This window comes from Lepisma saccharinum, chromosome 5 (genome assembly GCF_977018435.1).
Source record: "Lepisma saccharinum chromosome 5, izLepSacc3.1, whole genome shotgun sequence".
NCBI classification, from domain to species: Eukaryota; Metazoa; Arthropoda; class Insecta; order Zygentoma; family Lepismatidae; genus Lepisma; species Lepisma saccharinum.
The window spans coordinates 14,804,499-14,829,279 of record NC_139233.1 but is presented as its reverse complement, the minus strand read 5'-3'; the positions used below and the strand labels follow the sequence as shown (position 1 = coordinate 14,829,279).

Here is a 24,781-nt window from a genome sequence, read left to right as displayed (position 1 = left end):
ATACTGAATGTAACTTAAGCCGAGGAGGGACAATTACTCACCAGTTGTGCATTTATTTCAATATCGTGGGATTGGGCACTGCTATTTAAGAAAGGGACTAGTATGCAAGAGAGTATGAATTTCTCTCCACGTTGCAAGTGGAAACTGTTTTCCAAGTGAATTAGTAAGCTAGACACGATGTTTGAAAAATATGATTAATAAGTATTTACAGAATCCCATGTATTCCTTATGGGAAATCTACTTCACCTTAAAGTTACGGCTAATCAAATGGGAGTTTCGACTTTTCCTACTACTATGACATATTCAATGTGTCCTTTTTCCTTCCATGTACTTTTCTACGTCATTGGATGTTTGACATTCCCGAGAGAACGAATAAAATAATGGTCCCATAAGCCTAGTGCATTTATCCTTGCCTCCTACGGCCATACTGGCAGTGTTGCCAAATCTGATGTGCAAAAAAGAGCTAAATTTCACCATTAATAGAGCTAAAGATGACTTTTCAAGGAGCTAGAATAACGAAGGCTGCATAAGGAGCCTCCTAGGGTAATTAATTTTAGGTGTCAGAGGGGTGGGGGCGTTGCTATTATCGTTAGCTTTAAAGTGATGGCAATTTATTCTTGATTTTCACCGCCTAGATTTAACGGCATCACCCATCTCAATAATCCACTGATGCTCATATGAAATCGAAAATAAAGGGTTCCCGGATAACAATATTGTCATCTTCACCTTAGCCAGGGCGCTATGTAAAAGTAGCTGAGGAGGTAAGAGGGGTGAGTGAAGCAGCCAATATAACAATATCACGCCACGTGCAAAATGTACACTCATGGCAAAAGTTGGTCTTTGTGGGCCGGAGCCAGTGGTGGCATCATGGTGGGGCAAGGGCGGGTGCTACAGTTCACAGCCAAACGAGTGCATGAAAGAGCCAGATCTGGCTCCAAAAAAGCGAAGTTGGCAACAGTGATCGGCAGCTGCCGCAGCGAGAAAGACCTGGGGAAAATTGTCCCTCTTCCCCTTAACTTGCACGTGTTCCAGATTTCATGAGTTGATTCTGAAAAGCCGTACTTTGTTGCAAGTAGTTCATTCCCATGAAAGTATGTTTTCGAAATTTCCTCTCCTTTCGATACACCGCTATATTCCAAATTATGAAAAATTGCATGTACTTAGAATTCCTTCTAGAGTATTCACGTGAATCTTCCTGTGTTTTACTTTCGCTGTTGTCTACATATTCACTAAAGTTTGACAAGCTTATGTTGCCACGAAACTACCGATGCCTATAGGCATCAGCGGAAACAAACCACATGAAGATGCACTTCAATGATCTACAAGAAATTCTAAGCCGATTTCGGAATATCATAGTGGTTTTTCGAAAAAGGAATGAGTTAGTTTCGAAAACGCCTATTTTTTGGTCGGCCAAAGATCCCGCCGAGTCTCAAGTCCACCTCTAAATTACTTTGATTTCAACTTAGAAGGAAAATGTTAAGTTATTTCGTACTCCTGCTCATCCGTGTTACGTCGACATTCGCGAAGTAACCTTGAACATTGTTCAGCGACTTATTCTGTAACACGGTGTTGTGTGTGATCAAAGTTTTGTATGATTTTACTTGATACGATCGCGATTTAAAAAAATGAAAGCCTTATTGTTCTCACTGTTGAAGTTATTTTTAGCGTTAAACGTAAACGAACGTTTGCTAACAAAATCGGTACTGTGCAACAAAGAAGGCAGACGAAGATGAAGTATTATATTCATCAATACGTCAAACATAAGCGGCCGATAAACACAGATATATTTTAACCGTAGCATAACAGTGTGAAAACCATCAGGCAGTGAGGAAACTCTTCTGGGATATCTTTGTCATCTTCGCTCTTGATAAGAACGCCGTCAGCAGTTGAACTTGACCGACTGCATTGGGTCCATCCTGAATGAAGGATTTGAGAAAGCACTCAAAGAAATGAGGAATGTGAAAGCAACGGGCACTGATGAAATTCCTGTTGAACTTATCAAATGCCTGGGAGATGGAAAAAGAGAAATACTGCACTTATGCAATGAAATCTATGAGAAAGGGGATTGGCCACAAGATTTCACGGAGACTGTTTTGGTACCTCTGCAGAGGAAAAGCAATGCCAGAAAATGTTCTGAGTACAGGACAATCAGCTTGATATCTCACTCGGCAAAAATTCTTCTAAGAATTCTGAACAGACGCCTATACTCGAAGGTCAGTGGGGAGTTAGAGGAAGAACAGTTTGGTTTCAGGAAAGGAAGAGGTACAAGGGATGCAATTGGTTTACTGAGGACCATTGGGGAAAGATATTTAGAGAAAGGAAAGGAGGTGTTTGTAGTATTTGTAGACCTGGAGAAAGCCTTTGATAGAGTGAATTGGGTTAAACTTTTATAAATTTTGAAGAAAATTGGTGTAGATTGGAAAGAGAGAAGACTTCTAAGCAACTTATACATGAATCAACGAGTTAAAGTGAGAACAGGAGACGAAATGACAGAAGGCTGTGAAATTGGAAGAGGAGAACGACAAGGATGCTGCCTATCGCCTACTTTGTTTAATATCTATTTAGAAGATATAGTGAAAACTTGTTTCCAGGGCACAGGAGGTGTCAAATTGGGAGGAAGAAGAATAAACTGCATAAGATTTGCTGATGACATGGCATTATTCGCTGAGGATGAAATAACCATAAATAGTATGTTAGAAGAGTTAAACAGCAGCTGTGAGCAGTGTGGGATGAAGATTAATGTAAAGAAGACAAAGGCATTGGTTATTGGACGGAAACCAAGGAATATTAATGTGAGAGCAAACAGTGAAAGAATCCAGCAAGTGGATAGCTTCAAGTACCTCGGAAGCACTATAAGCAGTGACATGAGCTGCAACCAAGAAGTGAAAATGAGAATCGCAATAGCAAAAGAAGCTTTCAATAGAAGAAAAAATCTTTTTTGTGGGCCCATGTACATAGGTCTAAGGAAGAGATTAGTGAAATGTTTTGTGTGGAGTGTAGCACTATATGGTGCAGAAACCTGGACGTTGAGAAGAAATGAAGAGAAACGACTCGAAGCTTTTGAAATGTGGACATGGCGAAAAATGGAGCGTGTAAAATGGACGGACAAGGTAAAAAACGAAGCCGTACTGAAAAGAGTTGGTGAAAAAAGATCTATACTGGAGACCATCAAGAAGAGGAAAAGAAACTGGTTAGGACACTGTCTAAGAAGGAACTGCCTGCTAAGAGATGCCTTGGAGGGAACGGTTGGAGGAAGAAAAGTCCGTGGAAGAAAGAAATATCAGCTTATCGATGATATTAAATTAACTGGGTCGTATGCTATTACGAAGCGTAAGGCAGAGAATAGGGAAAGCTGGAGATTGCAGTGAAAAACCTGCCAATTAGGCAGAAAACAATGAATGAATGAATCGTTTTTCAAACCTCCGTATCAGAAAGAAATTAGCATCACATAAACCAAACTATGCATGCACGAAATCGTCTGATAATGTGTACTGCAAAAGAGAAACCAATTTTATTCTTCCTCTAGAATTACTTTCTTCCAAGTAGCTTTGCCACTATGCGCACAAACATAATTTCCGCATCTAAATTAGAAAGTAAGTGCAACTGTTTTTAGAATATCTTATGCACTTTTACTTCCATAAATTTTATGTGGAGTGATGGAGTGCAGCATTATGTATAGTTAATGTGCCGACCTCCGTGAGGGAGTTGTTAGCACAGCACGCTCCGACGCCATGGGTTCCGGATGCGAATCTAAGCATAGGCATGGGTGTTCTTTGTGAGCGTCCCTTTATCAATTTCATCCTATCATCACTCATCCTCATCTTCGCAATTAGCCAAAAGTGACAGGAAAGAGAAGTTAAATAACCAAATCTAATGTGCCTAATAAATTGTTGCGATGAGCTTCAGGAAATATGGTGTCCTGTAGGTCGTAGGGGTTATATTTATCATATATTAACATATAAGACATTCCTGCTTCATGATACGGAATATCACAGCCAAAGCCACATCAGCTAATAAAATTTGTGTTAAAACTTGCGAATTTGTTAGTATATTTCAATTTATATTATTAAATACCTATATTTTAAAAAAATGCTTGACTTACTCTTAACAAAAATAGATGCAAATGTTGGCTTCACTAAGATGCAACTACACCCGTGTCAGCAAAGAATTTTTACGAAAGTTTTCCCATTCCGAGAAACCGGGAAAATTAGCGGTTAAGGTGTTGTTGTCTGACCCAGTTTCCCTTTGTCAGCATTTTAATGTTTTATTAACATGGAAACAAGGTTTAACAGTGTTACCATTTTTTTTTCGAAAATTTGTCATTCTGCGAGACCGCTCACGACATTCCAAATTCTGGAGAGAGAAAAGTTTATAATCACTGTCAGATTCTAATGAATCTTCGTGTGGTTTGGTAAACAGTTTCATTTCATGGCTTCGTAAGACTATTTTTAACTCAGTGCTCCGTAAAAAATTCTAAACAGATATAATTTTTCACAATTTGGAATATCGTAATGGTTTCTCGGAATGACAAATTTTCGGAAAAAAAATGGTATTGTTAAACCTTGTTTCCATGTTAATAAAACATTAGCATGCTGACCAAAGCAAACTTTTATACGTAGTATAAAAAATATACATAGAAACGTAACGTTTCCACCCTCTAACAGGGTCTTCTTCAGGCGAATATTCACAATAAATTTAAAAACATTACGTTTTTATGTATATTTTTTTATACTATAAATGTTTCCCTTGGTCAACATTTTAATGTTTTAATAAAGAAAAGTATTTGCTGAGACAGCCCATCGAAATAGCATCACTTTCCAGAAGTGAACAATGAAAAACCAACAGAAAAATTTTACAGTGAGAAGAGGATGTATTCTAAGTAACAATATAAAAGACTAACATTTTCACAAAGAGTCGTTTATTCAAAATATATTCTCAAATGCAATATCGAAGCTCTGCAGAGAGAATATACAGTGTATTTAAGTGTACAGAGGTGTACGCAACAAAGACATCTTGAGCAAATATGGAAATAACTGAAGGGATTGTTGCACAACTTTTGAAAGTCATTCAACATTTTTCATTAAGGAGTTTCTTTTTGATCTATTAACACAATGATGTTACGAGCCACATTACGCTGTTTTACAGGAACTTCTATTAATTACAATTTACAACAAATGGATTTCAATGCTTCAAAAATATACAATTTGTTTTTCATGAGATCCAATACTCCACCTTTTTTTAACACTCCTGTTGTGGTCTAATGTGTACTGAAAATTCTCAAATCTCCCTTAGAAATTTCAGATAACTCCTGTTTCTAAACCTACGGAAAGATCACGATATAACCTTTCTTTTTTATATATTTGACAATAACAACATAGTTTTACTTCTTTTTAACAAATTAAGAACATCACAGTCTATAATCATGTTTATATATGTAGGTATAGGTTTCTAGCAATCTACGTACCTTTTTTGTTTAAATTCACTTGTGTGTTTTTACAATCATGTTTTTTGCTATCTAGTTGAATGTCGGTGATACCAATTCTTGAGAAAAAGTTTAGTCCTGAAGTTCTACAAAATCATTTTCTTGAAGTTATCAAGTGTGAAAATTGAGATTGACGTGTATTTTTAGCAGGTATAAGACTGATAAACCACTACTTTGGAATAAGCCTTGTAATCAATCTGAGAAACAGAGACCAGAGCATAACAGTATGTTCTGACGATTGTGTATTTAATAAGAGAGTTTGTGTGAAAAATATTGATTTATTATATTAATTGTAATAATCTATATCACTCATGACGTTTTTACCATGTCAATACCTAAAAACATAAGGAAATGTACATTCTATCACATCATTCTTGATTACTTCTTGCACTCGATGACTTAAATTTAGTGTCTATAAATAGCGAGAAATGTGTTTTCTAATTCTATCGCAAAATGTGAAAGCTTAGTTTTGTCTTTTTTTTTAATATTCAAAAAATATATATTATCACTACTACTGCCCAGAGTGAAAAATATTCCTCAAATGCAACATCAACATTGAAAGACTTTTCTCTACCCTCATTTTTATTCTAAAGAAAAAGTTAGTCTGCAAAGAGATTACGTCTCAAGTTACAGTATTATATAATAATAATATGCTGATCTGAACAGATCCGATCACAACAAAGAGACGTGCATTGAAAATATCTAGCGTATTCCTCAATCAAATTTCTACCAATTCTTGTCGTTCATTGGAATCACAATGCTAGGCTTTAAAAGTGAAATACATGTTTTGTTCAAGTCTTACATGCTAATCATTTGATTACCTCATTCGCCTTTCAATCTGACACTAAAAACAATAGAACAATAATAATACTAATATTGAAAACAAGGAATATACAAATGCTATCAAAATTTTACATCGAATGTACCTTGCCTGCCAAATCTGGAGAAATGACAATGAAATCTAGTTTGTATAATCATTAATATCCAATCATGAATGCAGATAAAAGCACATATTTTATGAACATAAATTACAGTGATTATGTTTTTTGAAAATTTGAGGAATACGTCAGTTTTAGAATTCATCTGAACTACATTATAAGCTAGTGTGATTTGCAAAAATGACTTCATTACTCGAAGATGATAAAATTTATACGAAGGCATTACTATACAGATATGCTTCCACAAATCTTAAAACAGACACACACACTATCTATGGTAGTCTCTTACTTCCTTGAACTCTTCAAAATACCAACAATTAACTTTCTAATACTTAAAATATTACAATTTGTACTTTTCTCAACAAAGTCCTTAATCTATACTTGCACTCTACAAAACAATCAATGTACGATTACTTTCTTAAAATTGTTGTCATATTCCTGAGAACCATGAAATTTAAATTAAGTTTTAATTACTTCAATTTTAACGAAGTACTTAACGCTTCAACGACATTAGGCAGTGAAAACTTTTTTCTACTCCTATTAGAAGCTAAAGGAATGACACTTTCCGTGAAGAAACTAGGAATCTAAGCACAACTGTTTTATATGCAGAACCAAAACACACACATAAAATATTTGTTCATTGACTTACAATCAATTTTTACAACTGTGATTGTGGGCTTCAAGAAGCTCGAGTTAAAAAATCCACACGTTCAGTTTTAACAAGTAAATAAAAACTATGAAAAAAATACAGAATATGTTACACCTTGAGCAAAATATTTTCACTTTTCCCATTAATTCTTTTGTTTACAACACTGGGTCTGAAACATTATTGTTTGATATTTTAAACATTTTTTTTTTTTTAAGTAATCAGCGTGCTACATTTTCTTTCTTACACAACCCACTCAAATAGTTGTACACTAAGAAAACATTCAAACAGACGGATAAAGGAGCAAGGATCTGCAAAAATATAAAAATACAAAGGTATTTTTTATTCTGCATTTGAAAGATATTCGACTGCAATACTGAGATATCCTAGTGCTCTTTTCTTGCCTATGTATTTGGAACGTTTTTGCTAACTGGGTCAGTGTCGACTCCAATTTTATTTTTTTACAACGCCTGAAATGAAACGTGATGTGATACATTTAAGCTTGTCTTTGCGGAAAAATATATATATATTCAAGATAATCTAGTGCCTTACTTGTAGGAATATCCCAGTACTGCGGCCCATACAATAAAGTGTACGTTTCAGTAAAAGTATACGTTTTCAGAAAATACAATAGTCTGCTTATATTTATGAACATGAATTGAACTATAGACATTTGAAAACGTACCTAAACACTACCACCTGTTCTTAGACACAGGAGCCAAAACGATTCAACAAAGTGTTTTTTTAGAATAAATTTAAAAACAACAATTTTCATCTACACCGCTACATAAGTTATATTGTATATATATATATATTTATATATAAAACATTTTGAGGCAAACGGGAAAACAGCAAACCGCCTTCTCACAACAGAGGCTTTGACAATTTAACATTAAATGCCACTGTGAACCATCACAAAGACAACCACTACACTTGAAGGAGGACTTGTAACGTTGACGTGTCCACTGCAGACTTCACAACAAGAAACATTTCTCTTTCTATCACACTACGGAAATGTTCAGAAACGTCACAAAAAAAAATCTAAAAATCAACATATCTCACTTAGGGATTATAACTCTGGCACTGTGCTTTGATTTAAATAAAAAATGTCTGTAATGGTAAAAAAATGTATAGAGAGCTCATGAAATGACTATAATAGTTCATAATTCACAGAATTCATGACACCACAGAGCGAGCTTTCAAATAAGCAACATCTCTGCTTTAATAAAAAATATAATGCCCTATGTGAATACAAAAAAAAAAGTATTGAGAAGAGAGTATGTGCCTTGCACCAAAATCTAAAGAGAGCGATGGCCAACTTCATTACTGACAACGCTATTCCTTTCACGACTAACTGTGAGATCCTAGTGTTACGTAAAAAGTACTTCTGTACCCAAAAATTATGGCAAGAAAACCAACGAGGGGTTAGAGCAGAATCCGTGAACACAGATACCATGAGGAGATTCTTTGGAACGTAACTTACAAAACCTTATGGTCGCAATCTTTGTATATCATCTTCTTTAACATGTTACTGAAGCATTGACTTGTAGCCTGTAATTGTATGATGCTGCAAATCATTCATGATACCAACTACCCCATCTGGAGATGAGGTTGAAGACTATTTACAACCAGAACAAGAAACCACTTAGGTTACAGTGGCTTCCATACCCCTATCGAAGTTAACGGAAGATCACCAGTAAGAAACCTTGCACTCTTCATTCCAGAAAAGGCTACAGCAGTTTACCGAATGCGTTTTATTCTTGAAAGAGGGACAGATATGAATGTAACTAACACACAGCTTTCCTTAAAGGAAAAATTAAATATTAATTACTATAAACTGGCACTTGTAATTAAAAAAAATAACAAAACTGTTATTCAAAAAATAAAAAGAAGCAATCTTATTGTTTCAGTTTCTTTTTTACAAAAAGAAATGAGACTGGCCACCATTTTTGGCACTAACGTAACCTCAGAGCAGAATGGTACTTCACAAAGTGGTGTGATTCCATTGCAATAATCAACTGACCGAAAACAACATTGACATGTTTGATGCTTATAATACCACTTTTGCCATTTGAACCCACCAACACCTTTCAGAAACCATTTAGAAAAAAATGAATACCACTACTCTGAGCAAGAACTTTTATGTTGCTAAGAATGGGAGCTGACACGAGAATTAACGAGTATTGCAATTTATAATCGAATCTAATTTCACTGTGAACAGTTACCAATTATTTTGAAGCCATGCCTTACGAAACGCTTTTTAAAGAATTTTCACGTTCTTCACTTTTCTTCATGCCTGGTCAAACATGTACAATAAGCTAGATTGACTCTTCCCTGATCTCTACCAAAATATCTATGATCTAAACAAATCACACACTTGTTATCCACATTGAAACGCAAATATATGCAGAAAAATCAAAACGAATTTTACATCGTTTTACAAGTACCACTTTAAATTTGAGCAACTGTACATGACATGAAACGATCAAGAAATGTATTATACAATACTACATGTACTATGATAGTGCTTGCTCTCAGTACGAGCATGATGCTTTCACTGACAAGGATAAATATACATCTAAATTACAATCACATACGATTGGACCCTGTAGCTCAAATAGTGCATAACTATTGCGACAATGTGTATGTGCGAATAAAACTGTGTAAATTGTGATGTTATATATTGTGATTAAATAAGATATTGCAAATTCTACTTCAAATTTTAGTCGAAAATTTATTGAGAAGTATTATCGACACCATCAATATACTTTTAACTCTTTCATGCCTATTTTCATAACGTGCTTGTTTACAATGTTAAAAATGTTATTATTTACGGATATTTAATATAAACATAAAAAAAATACTAATTCCTACTTCAGTTCGACAACCCACAAGTGAAGACATGTTTGGATATGTTATTTATTGGATAAATGTAAATATGAAATTATTATTTATTATTTCATCACCTTGCCGCAAGGTTGTTGATATTTTGTGACTGAATTTCCTAAATATATAATTGGTTCAACCAAAGTGTAATTGTTGGCAACGTAATTCTCTTGTCTTGAAGGGAACAGTAGTTGATTGATTGAAAAAAAGAAGTTATGCAGCACTGATTCAGGCTCAAGTCTTATATTTTGATTTTTGTTTATGCTAGGAGGAAGTTATGTCGAAACTTATTACATATTGTATGGTATATAGCAAGAAATGAAAAAGGAAATGTTGGTGAATAGGAAAAACCTAACCATTGTTTTTACTGGACTGCATTTGGGTACCGTTAAACTAACCCTGGTTAGAGCAGATTTTAATTGTAAGCGGTGGAGCGAGAAAAGGAATGACCATCTTTAAACGTACAATTACGGTAGTTTCTTGAAAGATGTAAAGAAGAACCCTGAACATCGAAGAATATGAAATGCATTATCTAAAATCCAGCAATAACGAGCAAGAATACGAAATTTTTCAACGTTACTTAATAATTGTTTTATATAGAACTGACTTTCTCAACGTGGAATTAATAGAAATGTCACTATCACTTTAAAATTACCGCACATTCTTGATCCCTTCAGTGGCTGAGTGTCTTGGACAAAGTATGATTCATCCATTATCCTTATCATTTATTCACTTCGACGTAATTAGCCAAACGTATCAAACCGAAGCAAAACAAGAAAATGCAAATGCGACATTAGTCTTGGATTAACATCGATGTGAATAATTTCTATTTTATCACCGAGAGAATGTTTTAATAATAATAATTCCTTGGATAAATAAATTGAATGTATTCTCCCGAGTTTAACTGAAGTAATCAGTGAAAAGGCCATCATGGCTGATGTTTCGAATTAATATGACGACCTCCCAAATGCCAATCCTACCCTATATTTATTCTAAGTGGAGAACGCTATACATTTTAAAGCCTCCGCCACCAGTAGAGTAGTAGATAACGCTGTTTTTACACTATGGGGACGCAAGTTCGATACCGTTAAGTGGTTTAACTGTAGGTCCAGTCCGAGTTGGCCCATTTCTACATAAAGGTGATACGATAAACAAACTTTGCGAAATGAATAATCTTTTGTAAATTTTGAAGTGTAATAGTGTATTGTTTCAAGATTCCCAAATAAACGTAAGAACATGTTGCTAGAGAAGTTGCGAATTTCCTCTATATCTTATGATCGTAACCCTGATGATTTCAACGTGAACAGTCTCTCTCTCTCTCTCTCTCTCTCAGTCACGTGACCTATATATCCACGTCCGACCAATCGATAAATGCAAGGTCGCGGGGGTGGAGCAACGTCCTCTGACGTCAAAGCACCGATGGGAGAGACTCACGTGACACGCTAACACCCGCCCACGTTCTTTTCAAGGGCCACACCCAATCTGTCACAGTCCGATGACAAAGCACGTGAGCGAGTTCCCTTCTGACGATTGCTTCTGTTTCGTGAATCTAACCCCTTCCAGCTTCCCCGGGGGGGGGGGGGAATTGCCCCCCCCCCACATCGGTCTTCACGCGATGCAACAACAAGGCATCACAGGATGAATGACCGAAGTTAACTTAATATTAAACCTTGAAAGGGTCATGATCAGTATCGATGCAAGATTCTTGCCACAGGCAAAAGAAAAAGTCCCTTCGCTGCACACAATTGGTCCTAACGCTTATCTTTTACAGCCAACCGCGCTACGAAATCGGGTGTCCCATGTTCTCATCAATTCATCCTCATTGCCGTGATTAACTTTAAGAAGCAGAAAATCGCCGAAATGACTTCTTCACTTATATGGTGACCTTGTCCGTGAAGTGATGATAAGAATGAAGATAAGTGTATGAAAAGAAAATTGAAAACTGTGTGCTTATTCTGAATTCGAACAGAGGTCCTTACGGTTCCGCGACGCTTTACCCTAACCGTTAGACCAAGGAAGACGTAAGGACATAACAATAATGATAAAAATGCTGGGAATCGTCCTCATAATCTCAGAAAGTGGACACCAAGACAATAAGAACAAAAGTACAGCAATTATAAAATTGTTATTCCCTGAGAAATTCAGCGGGACCAAGTTCGATACAGCAGTCGCGTTGTGTTTTCAACTAATAATTTTACATATGTTGTTCAGTCAAGTCGGTTTATGTCTTAACATTTCGCAAAATTAAGTGTCTTTTCTCATTTTATTGGGAATTTGAGGAACTTAAGGACCAGTTGATGTGCACTAATAAATTAACATAACAATCAGCAAGTAAACTTTGATGAAGATTATCAAGTAGGATAATCCCACATTTTTTAATTATAAGGTGACATCGTTAGACATCAGAGTCATCGTGATTGGTAACAGTAAGGATAACGGTATATAGTTGTATGAAATGTATAGCAAAAGTTTCAAAGTGTAATCTCTAAGTTAATTTCACTTTACTACATATATAACAGTTCCAAACTGATAAGTGATTGGAGAAACGAGTGAGTGGTAGCAGATATACTGTGTAAGCACTTAATTACATTCAAGAACTTTCTTAAAGTAAATGTAACTAACATAATTTATACGAGAATTGGAGAGGAGCCTTCAGTACTATTCTGTGCACTTTGGAAAGTTTTCTACATACCTTTGTGCCTACAATATCACTACCAAAGAATCCTCCAATCAAAATAAGTTTCCCACTTTTGGGTATTCATAATAAAACAACAAGCGGTGGGCACGACGAAACGAAAATAGTGCCTACGATTTTGAACCGAACGTCGAGGACTATGAACGAGAAATATTGAAAATGTGGAAGTGAACCCTTCCCCCACCACACGACGCACACATATTCACTGCTCAGTACACAGAAATATTGGATTAGAATGCCAAGTCCATCGTCAATCTATAGCAACACTTCAAACGTAAGAATCAGATCATCGTAGCGTGTGTGTTTCTGTGGGTGTGCTCTTCCATTTTTGTATACTTACGAGAGTATCGAAGGGACTTCTAATTTCTTTCATATAAATCTATTCTCCAACCACTGCAAGAATGAAATTATTGTAAACAAAACAACGTGGAGTCTGAGAAGTAGTAACTTCTCTCCTATGTGTTAGTTTTGATGCTATTTCGGCCATGAATTTAGTAGTCGTGGCTGTACAGTTTCATAATACAGTAAACCCTCGTTAACACAAACTCGCTTAAGACGAACGCTCGGTTAACATGAACAAAATGTTGGTCCCGGCAGGGATGTATTATATCTTATCCATATTTTTTTTTCTGTTGTTCCTCTGTCGTTCCTCTGCTAGGTATGTAAGAAATCGCTCAACAATCTCTATCATCTTGTCAACAACAATCAACTTATACAGTATTGTAACAAACAGAATCAGATCAACAATGTGTTTCTCTGTTAAAGATTAAAACTTGGGTGCAATTGCTCGACAATCGCGATCACCGCGTCAACAATGAGCTTATACGTATTTAACCAACGAATTCAGTTGTGTGTTACGTATTGTAAATGGTTAATGTGTAGAAAGAATTGTATTGCAACAATAAAATTTGAGTCCCCGGTTAGCACGAAATTTTTTTAACACGAACTCTTGACTTTTCGGTCCCTTGAGATTCGGGTTAACGAGGGTTTACTGTATAAGGTTCCGCAACTTCAATATAGCTGCTGTTTAATGGTATGACTTTTTCACATGCACTTCTGTATATCCCTCCGCGCAAGATCCCTGCACGGCTGTCATCCAAACAAACAAAAGGGTGTGTCAAAAGCCACTTGTATTTTATGAAACTGACTTCGCTCTTTACAACGCACAGGGACCACAACTTTTCCGACAACAGTAAGGAACCTGGCCCGTATGCAACGTGCGATACGTGAGCACAAAGTTGCAGTTGTTAATGAAGTAGCAACCGAACAGAGATCAGAATAAAATTCAATGTCTTCAAGATCTGTGATTAACCTTTTAATTTGCACCGGCTCTTTCTTAACCTATCTGAGCACAGTGTGAACTTCACACAAACTTCATGGAATTGGAATTTGGCATCATCGCCATGCGCTTCTCATTCAGGGGACCCTAGGTTCAAATCCCGGACAAGATATGAGCGTGTAATTGTGTTCCGCATATTTATTCGTTGTTCGTTCATCATTGTGACGATTAGCCTATACAGGTAAAAAGGTGACGTGAATTGGCCAAGTCAGACACACGATGTAAGAATCGAACCCGATCGCCAGCTTAGAAGTCAAGACATCTTACTGATTGGACTAACCTTAAAGGTAGTCTCAGACGTTCTGGAGAGAAAAGCTAAGGAGCTAAGGGAAGCAAGAAGTACGTATATCGTAACGAATAGAAGCAACAAGCGTCTTTATAGCAACAGACTGCAAAATTAGAGGTCTTTAGGTTTGAATTCATAGTAAGAAATTTAATGAAAAGGGAAAACAAGCATATATTTCTTTCTAAAAAGAAATTGAGCAGAGGAAAGATGGTACAGAAAGTACTAAACACAAAGAAAAATAAAGGAATACCATTATTAAAGCTATACTTTAGGGTAAGGTTCAACACTCTCCAAACGTCCCGCGAATTGAATCGATGTATTGTTTGGTGTTCCTACGAAGAGATCTCTCTCTTGCTGGCGAAGGGGACAATTATTCCAGCTCTTTGCTGCGGGATAAAAGAAACGCCCCAACAACATGCCAGGGGGTTAACCCTTTTCCCTTCGGTCCAGAAGAAAAGAACGAAGGGAAAACGCAGGACCGGTAGCGGCACGTCACCCGCCGCACGTATATGACGCAAGCAAGCAGGTGGTGGGTTTCCATGGCAACGGGGGAAAATGCTTTGACGCAGGCGCATGGCTCGGTGTACGTACTGCAATGACTCGTGGATTGCCGTAGAAACTTCAAAAGCAGTCGAAACAGACGACCGAAAACCAGTTGCGCACGGGCAGGCAGTCGGTGCTGGATGCGTACGATAACCTTCGTCGTGCCCCGAAACAGCACGTGATCGAAACGCACGCGATAAGCTGGGAGAAAGATTCCGTCTTCGACTACGTGAGATGCTAGGTCATATTGTTTGCTGCAATTTTCAACGTTTCTACTATTAAATTAGTGCATACCATTTCGCTACACCTCACAGAACATTTTCATTTTTAGGCAAGGGGTGTTTGAACTACTAAATGAACACTGACCGCTGATAATTATATTTCTATTTGTATTATTTTCCTATTATAGATATTTCTTATTTATGCTTTGAACTTATCGCGACGATGAGGATAAATGAAGCCTAGATGAAATTCATGGATAGACACTCACAAAGTGTCTACGCCGAGTCTCGAACCCCAAACCGACTACATTTTGTATAAATACGAATATTACTAGTCGAGCAAACAGTCGTTTCAGAACATACGGATATTACTAGTCGAGCAATCAGTTGTTTCAGAACATACGGATACTACTAGTCGAGCAATCAGTCGTTTCAGAACATACGGATATTACTAGTCGAGCAATCAGTTGTTTCAGAACATACGGATATTACTAGTCGAGCAATCAGTTGTTTCAGAACATACGAATTTACTAGTCGAGCAATTAGTTATTCCAGAACATACGGATATTACTAGTCGAGCAATCAGTCGTTTCACAACATACGGATATTACTAGTCGAGCAATCAGTTGTTTCAGAACATACGGATATTACTAGTCGAGCAATCAGTTGTTTCAGAACATACGAATTTACTAGTCGAGCAATTAGTTATTTCAGAACATACGGATATTACTAGTCGAGCAATCAGTCGTTTCAGAACATACGGATATTACTAGTCGAGCAATCAGTTGTTTCAGAACATACGGATATTACTAGTCGAGCAATCAGTTGTTTCAGAACATACGAATATTACTAATTAAATAGTCAGTTGTTTCAGAATATACGAATATTACTAGTCAAGCAATTAGTTATTTCAGAACATACGGATATTACTAATTAAATAGTCAGTTGTTTCAGAACATACGAATCTTACTAGTCAAGCAATTAGTTATTTCAGAACATACGGATACTACTAGTCGAGCAATCAGTCGTTTCAGAACATACGGATATTACTAGTCGAGCAATCAGTTGTTTCAGAACATACGGATATTACTAGTCGAGCAATCAGTTGTTTCAGAACATACGAATTTACTAGTCGAGCAATTAGTTATTTCAGAACATACGGATATTACTAGTCGAGCAATCAGTCGTTTCAGAACATACGGATATTACTAGTCGAGCAATCAGTTGTTTCAGAACATACGGATATTACTATAGTCGAGCAATCAGTTGCTTCAGAACATACTAATATTACTAGTCAAGCAATCAGTTGTTTTAGAGCAAGTTTGACATCATTGAGTACAATCATTGCTTTATATTTCATCCCAACCCTTCCACTGCAACTTGGTTCTCAATACTGACAGAATTCATGAAATTTTATTAAAAAATTGAATAACAAAAACCCAGCAAAGAGACGGGGGGGGGGGGATAAGATTCGTTCCACAAATTATCAAAACTAAGGATATTTTCTCCTCCCGTACATGCTAGTTATCTGTCGGATGAATCTCGGTAAAAAAAAATCGGAAAAAAAGAAAATTTTAATAACAGGCAGTTCAATTTTACATTGACCTAATGTTCAAAAAATTACTACGGCATTCTAAGTTGGGAAATGTATAACTACTAACGAATGCTGGACCAAAAACCTATTTGAATACATATTCGTATCACATTTGCGTATTTTCAAATTGTAACGTGTCAGGTTAATTGCACCTGAAATGACAGAAATGCAACCCCACATAGAGTCGAACCAGAGAACGCTTTGTTACAAGGTGATATCTGTAGCCACTATGCGAACAGGAAGGCTAAAATTTTTTATCATTATTTCCAGGAGTGTTTGGTCAGGGAACGAAAATAAATTAAATTAAATTATTATGTATATCTGAGATGTTCTCTGATCAGTCCAATCGAATGAAATATGTAATGAAATGTTAAACTTTTATAATTAATTGTTGTTGCTTTCATTTTGCTTATCAAGTGGTGGTCATTTCCTAAATTTCGCACACATATAATTATGTAATATTTGTGTATATTAAACAGAATGTTATAAAATCCTACTGAATTGTCTTATGCTGTGTATCAGTTTGCTCGAATGTATCGAAAAGATCTACACACCGCGAGTCTTCAATGGAATCTATAGGTGTAAATAATGGATATAGTGCATCTAATGAAACATTTACGACAATTAATTAGGCCTTTACATATAATTTGTGGCCGGCCAGGTTTTTAGTGTATTTGCAGAGAGAGCAAAAAAGTAACTCTTTTCCTAAATTCACTACAACGAATTGTTTTACAATAATTTGAATAATGGAGGAAGTGCAATGTTTTTTTTGTATGTTGTTTGTTGTACATACCTACATGCTGGATTTAAAGTTTAGTACGTATGTTCATTGTTGATCAGATTGCTCCATTAGTCTATGTCTAAAAATTTTAGGACGTTAACAAAACTACTTCCCTTATAGATACACAAAATATAATTCTGGGTACAAGTTTAAAAAAAACTGTGGGTCGTCGAACAGTGAAATCAATGTAAAGATATTCAAGCACGAAACGTATTTTTTCGCAATAGTTGGACGAATATAACTTGTAAAGAAGTTCTACGTATTTTGGTGATGGCAATGAATCAATAATGGAGTGAATATTAATTTAAAAACACCAAGGTCACATACAAAGGTCAAATATTACAATAATTAGCTAGTGTAAAACTAGTAGCAGAAACTGCAATATCGTTGTTAAACCACACGTACTACCATTTTTACATTTATAGTTAATCAAGAAAGCACGTGTCTCCCATTCATAGCAACACAAATTTATCAAATTGATCGACATCTTGTGTGATAGCTATAGTGTCAACATTATCAAGAAGTAAAACTTCGTAATAGGAACAGACCAAAAATTAGTCTCTCGTGGAAAAATTGACCAATAAGAGAAGACTGCAACCCATAGATTTACAAGAGTACTCGTGGAACAATAAACAGACCTACCAGATAAAAAGGAGAAAGGCTTCACAACACCAGACAGACAAAACCACAGCCACTATAACCCACAACAATGCAACACCAGAAGGCAAACGGCAACAATTAACAACGTCTGTTGGACCTGTTTGATGCTGAACCTGTCAGCGACAATGTAATGAACAGCCTTGTCTTGCTGTCTGGGACGTACACAACGACGAGATGACAAATCAAGTCGCCTTCTGAAAATACCCGAATAGCCAAACCACTCGTCTTATTCACAACCTTGATCCAAAAACCAGAGGGAGGAGGTTCCCTCCGAACAACCCTCTTCGACAACTGGACAAACCACCAATGCTCGTGCGGAGCAAGAGACCAACATCAAATACAAGGATGACCCGGTCATCCGATCAGACAAACAAGAATTTGAGATAGAGATTCCTTCAGTCGTTCTCCTTGGCTGTCTCCATCGGTTGCGGCGCCGGCGAATGGACCGAGAGGCTGGAGATGGCTTGCGACGGCGACAGCGGCTGGTCGGGCGTCAGGAGAGGCGTCGGCGACACCGAGTGCTCTTCCGAAAGACTCCTTGGAGGTCCACCGCGCGAAGACTCCGATTCCTCCAGGCTGCTGGACTCCTGGAGCTCGTACCTCGTGTGGGTCCTCATGTGCCTCGTGATCATGTCCCGTCGGCAGGCGGCGTAGGGGCACTGGGGACACTTGTAGGGCTTCTCCCCCGTGTGCGTTCGTTGGTGGGTCGACAGGTGGTCGGAGCGGGAGAAGACCTGCCCGCACACCCTGCAGGTGTAGGGCTTCACCCCCGTGTGGAGTCGCATGTGCCGCGTCAGCATGTCGCTCCGTGCGAACGACCGCTTGCACACTTCGCAGAGGTACGCCTTGGAGGCCGCGTCGGACTGGCGGCTCTTGTGCCGCGACGCCATGTGCTTGGCCAGGCGATCGTGGAGGCTGAACATCTGCCCGCACACGGGACATACGTAGGCCACGTCCGAACCCGGCGGCATCTCTTCCACCACCGGCGAAACTTCGAGGTTGTAGCGGACAGCTACGGATTCTTTGGTTGTCGGGGATGCGACGTCGCCTTTGACCACCGGAACGGACACCAAACCGGCCACGCCACGAGGAATGAACCCGGGACTGTCCATGGGCACCCGCGCCACCAGATGCGGCGGCAGTCCTGCCTTGGTGTAGAGAGATTCCGTGCTGGTGCTGCTTCCCATCCTTTCCCTGCTTCCCTTCATCGACAGATCCAGAGGGGAATCTTGCGGCGAAGACTGATCCGATTCCAGGGACCCGCCCTTCTGCGGGATCGTCAAGGGATGAGGCACGGGCCGGCCGTGTCTCAGGACTGTCCCCCTGAAAGGGTCGCGCGGAACGGAAGGCTCCGTCTTCGCGGTTGCCCCCGCGGCGCCCTCGAACCACATCTGCAAGTCGGAGTCGGAGTGGCTTCTTCTTCGGAATATGTCCGGCAGGTATTTGGTGTGCAGGTAATGCTCGAAGCTATATATAGGGGAAGGGGATATAGGGGTGCCTGGGGTGTTCGGCGTGTTGGGGGTGAGCGGGGACACGGGGGAGGCAGGGATGCCACCACCCGGAAAGTACCTCTCTTGGGGGTGAGAGGGGTCCAGAGCCTTCGGATCCTTGCCGGTGAACACGTTGCAGTGAGCACACGAACATCCTGGATACCTAAGGGCCGTACACTGGGTGCCAGCACCCATGTCGTCTTCATCAAAGTTCTTGACGTGCAGCCTAGGTGGTATCTGAATCACGCTAGGTGCTTCCAGCGCCACACCTACCCTCATTCCGTCTGCACTCTCCTCTTCTTCCTCGATGCTACTGTCTTTTATCCGCAACGGACTGAAACTAATTTTAGGGGAATCCGTCGTGGAAATTTGCGGAGAACCCGTGGAGCTGTGTGGGGATTTGTTGGAAGAAGATGCTGGACTAAACACATCTTCCTCCTCTTCGGAGATAGCCCCGTAATGGTACCGTTCTCTGTCGAGGCTATCGAATCGAAACACTTCGCTCTTAACTTGCCCAAGAGGGCTCGTCGGACACCCTTTGCCCTCGGCACCCGTCGCGGTTAACGGCATTTGGATCACACTGTGACACACTTGGGGTTCCGAAGGTGCCATATCTGGTTCTTGCCACTCCTCCTTAACACAAACCGTACTCACGTTTCTGTCCTCGTGTTCCGATGGTTGCCTCTTCGAAGCCTGTTCGTCTTCCAATCTCTCACTTTCGAACTCACCAACGTCCCCAGATTCCAACTCGGGGCGAGAACTGTACATGTGTTTCTTGTTCTTAAGCAAAGGCAGGCTCAGAAGTGAGTCGCTACCGTTAGTATCATTCCGAGGTTCGACACTCCTCGAATTGACGGAGGTTGTCACCTGGGTCGTAAGTTTGTCTAGCACTTGACTGAGGCGCTTGCGCTTCCGCTGCTTATTGTTATTGTTGTTGTTGTTGACGCCCTTACCGCCGGTGTTGTTGTTCTCGGGTCCTGGCTTGTTGTTGTTGTTGTTGTTGTTGTTGTTGACATGCTGCTGTCGTGGAGTATTCGCATCTAGAGAACTTTGCTGCACCCGCGTTTCGGCCATATCACTTGCCTGCCGCTGCCACATCCCACCTTACTAGCGTCTCCAGTGTCATCCAAGCACCGCGGAACTTTTTCATTGCTGACGGGAGATCCACCACTTCCTTGCCGTGCACACACACACACACTCACGCTCTCCCGAGCTCCGAGAGAGCGCGCCGACCGTCGCTCCTTTTCGCACTTGCTGCCTCTTCTCCGAGATGCTATCCCCGCACTCGCACACTCACGCACACTGAAACCTCTCGCTCACGTTGAAGGGAAAGCCAAGCGCCGGATTGCGCGCGCGCTGTCTCTCCGGAGTGGGAGTTCGTGGAGGGAGGCACCGCTCGCCGCAGGGAAGGTGGAGCCAGCCACGCCTGGCCGTGACGAGCCGGGCTCGGACGATCGCTGCTATTCCGCGAGAGGTCAACCTAGTTCAGAGTCCACTTCTATCCGCTCGCCATCCACCTGCAAGAGACCACAACAGAGTTACCAAACAACATCGTCAATCAGCCTTAAACAAAAGCTACGCTTGCATATTATTTGCACAAGGAAAATTGGTATTCAACAGGAATTACTAAAGGAATGGGAAAAAAATGGAACAAATTAAACTTGTATACAGTAAAGTATTTTTAATTCGAACTGGAAGGGGACACGAAAAAACTTCAAATTATAGAAACATGTGTCATTAAAAGTAATTGCAAGGGGAATAAGCTTCTGTTCGAATTACCGAGAATGATTCAAATTCGAATTAAAAAGAGTCCAATGTACAAAGTAATACAATTACAGAACTCAGAACTGTGAAGCAAAAAGTTTTTTTTCTCTCATCTATTCACAACATTAATGTCACATCACGTAGGGAAAAGGGCGGGGAGAGATTTCACTTAATGCCCTTACAAAACTCCTTTTCTCTGTCTGTGTGTGTATGTAATATGTTCATCTTACCCACCGCCCAAAAATTCTTTGAAGCTGCAGATGCTTGTCTTCGTAATTTGAACCGCAATCCATCATTTGTTTATGAATATTAACCTTTTTCTTTGGCCAAGCATGGAGTATTTCACTCTAGATAGTTTGTTTGAGTTTATTTTTAAGTCCACTTTATACGCAGAAAGCCTAATAGGGACTGGACCTAGAGTATAAAGTTGAATCCGAACCAAAATGTGCCTCTACCGGGTATAGAAACCCGGCACTCCCATTGATTACAAAGCAGCGACGTTACCACTACGCCATCGGGGAGGCACAGTTTCGATATCTAGTACTAAGCTTTGATATCACCAGGGTGCGAAATCCTGGGGGAGGGACGGGGGGATTTCCCCCCCACTAACAATCTTGGCCTCAAATATCCCCCATCAAAAATTTCCGGGGGGGAGAGTTTTTGTTAAAACGAACAAAATATAAGTAATTCTCTTTTAATTTCTAATATACTTTACTAAGAATAATATCGAAAACACACACAAATTAGTGTGGTTGTGAGTGTTGAATGCTTTCTCTCTCTCAAGAGATCATTAACAAATCTACATCAATATGCACAATGAAAGTAAAACAAGAATGCAAGACAATAACAACTATGAAATCTACTTCATTTATATTAACATAAAGCAAAAACGAAATAAAAACTTATGCATAATAAAACCACTTCAACTATTTCATAATTTATTAACATATTTAACCAGTTACTAAAGGAATTAGTTTGCTACATCATAATATCTAATATATATATAAAAGTAACAAATTAATTTCTTTTCATGTAATTAATAATAATATATATTTAATTTAGTAATTTATTATTAGTTTTGATAACATTATAAATATTATATCGTATAATTTATATATGTGTGTGGGGGGGAGGATGATTTGTAAATTAAGATCCTTCTCCCTCCACCAATCTTCAATGATTTAGCACCCTGGATATCACATATCAAAACATGCATAGGGTATGTACAGTCAGCGGCAATAAAAATGTTACACGTAGGTCCTGAAGTACTCGCTTCCCTGCAAAGCGTCTGGGATAGAAGCTGCTATTGAAAATGTGCTATTAGATTCCACTCATCGCCGTAGAGTTAGGCAACACACATAACACCTTGTAGGGAAGCGAGCATTTCAAGGTGTAGGTGGCAGTTGCCCCCCATTTCTCGCCACTGTTGCCCCCGCGCTATGCTAAACCTTATCAACAGAGGGAAATAATTGTGGAAACTGACAGAAAATTAACGTAAAGAAGAAAAATACAATACAATGCATAGGGCTACACACATGTATGGACGGATATATGTTTATGTAAATTGAAAGGACAACTAACTAACTAACTCTCTAGCCTTCTTAAACCGAAAGGTTTATGGCCGTAGCAACTGAAAGGACAACAAATTATCGAAACTTTTATGTAGCTCTAAACCACGTTCTTGGACTTGCATCTTTCTATATTTTTGTATTTTATTTATTCCGCGTTTTTATCTACAATTTCTGGTTGGATAAATTCTTGAAACGAGTGATAAACAAAGTGAACATCCGTTTTTATCCTGAGTTTAAACCAGGTTCGCAGATTTTGCTGCCTTTATCTCATCTCCACAGATTCCTGCAACTGCGTATATGGGCGCTCATTCGTCTCATCGAGATGTTATGACAGAATTAACGAAATTAACATTAACGTTTTCTGATAATGCTCTGAATGTTAGTGACAATGTTTCTTTATTAGCAATCAATCTTGATTCAGTTTTACCCCTTGCTCAGTGCTTGTACTGTACTACACCTATTAGAATATTATGCTTCGTCATCAGGTGGAGTTGACAATGGTTAACTCGTTAACATGCACACGAAAATGACGTGCGCGCATTAATACATATTTATGAACCATCGCTTCTTTATGCTTAGATGTGGAAATAACATTTACATGACTATCGTCAATGCACCGTTAGGTTGGTTGCTTTAACTTGTTTAAATTTGTTTAAAATCTCTTTGTTGCCTTTAATTTTGCACGCGTTCTTGAAAGGTTTCTGCTGCACAAGCGGCGTTTGTACCCACAGCCTGGTTCACTTTCCCTATCTCGGAAGCCTTCCCCAACACGCATGCCATTTATCGATTTGCCGAGTTTCGTTGACATAGACTCGAGTAGCGTATCCTTAAATATAGAAAACCCGCTTGGAACTCCGCTGTTCGGTATTGCCTAACGGTTAAGGCGCTTGTTAAAATGATCCACCGAATCTCCTAACGCAGCCTATCATTGATTGATTGATTTGATTTATTTTACTTCGCTTTTCTGGCACTAATCGTGACGATGAGAGTGCTAATGCTAGTTGGTATGGCGTCTGGCTGCGACGCGGGGGACTCGGGTTCGATTCCCTGGGTGGATGATTTAAGTTTGGAATTTTTCCGGCCTTGTCCCCGCATAAAGTGGCTCTGTGGCTAACCCAGCCTCAAATCAACTCTAGGGGGTAAAGGCGGTCGGAGCGTGGTGCTGATCACAAATGTGCCTTTATGGCACGGTGCTATTTGTCCATTTGCGTAACCCACTTGGTCTATGGTGATATGATGTGTTTATATGATGATTGTTGTTCCACTATACCACTAAATCATGCAAAGTGTGTATTTAGGCTAAAAGAGCATTTCGTTGTCGAAATTTGGTCGTCAATGCAAGAATGCAATGGCATATCCATGGGGGATTGATGGGGGTTCACCTTCCTTTCGAAAATCCTGAGTGAATGCCTGTTCTTTTACAACTTCTATGGAGTGTTTAGTTAGGGATATTAGTGAGTTTCTGTAATAGGACGGCGCTTCGATAAATAACCAATTTAAAGAAATCCTACTAACGTTCTTGTCCATTATTAAATTTATTGACACGGCATATATATATATCGACTGATTGACTGTCATCGTCGTTATTATTAATATTACTTAAAGTTACGTGGAGTTAGATAAGAAAGAAGGCTTGTTACGCAATAAGTGAAGATCAATAAATGTTAAATATGAAATTTATGTGAGCGTGCTTTTAATATTCATGATATATCAGGATCTTTTCGAGGCAGTTGAATAACTGAAGGGACAGCCGTGCTGCTCCCGGCTTAGGAGGTTTTATGCTGAGCATCCCTTCATCAATGCATCGTTATTCATTCTAACAGAGAGAGAGACACACACATTATATACGCATGGGACGTTGCATTGTCACGGGTGACACACGCGA

The 24,781-nt window shown here is 38.9% G+C and overlaps 1 protein-coding gene across 4 annotated transcripts in view; it reads right to left on the bottom strand.

Annotated features, from left to right (window-relative positions):
• Positions 1-4,919: 4,919 nt before the first annotated feature.
• The window catches only part of klu (zinc finger protein klumpfuss), a 200,787-nt gene continuing 180,925 nt past the window's right edge, over positions 4,920-24,781 (bottom strand). For all 4 annotated transcript variants that reach the window (XM_083122192.1, XM_083122194.1, XM_083122190.1 and 1 more), the window contains one exon: positions 4,920-21,078. In XM_083122192.1, the coding sequence (XP_082978318.1) occupies positions 18,467-20,659 (2,193 nt within the window). In that variant the 5' untranslated portion in view covers positions 20,660-21,078 and the 3' untranslated portion in view covers positions 4,920-18,466. The remainder of the gene's footprint in view (positions 21,079-24,781) is intronic.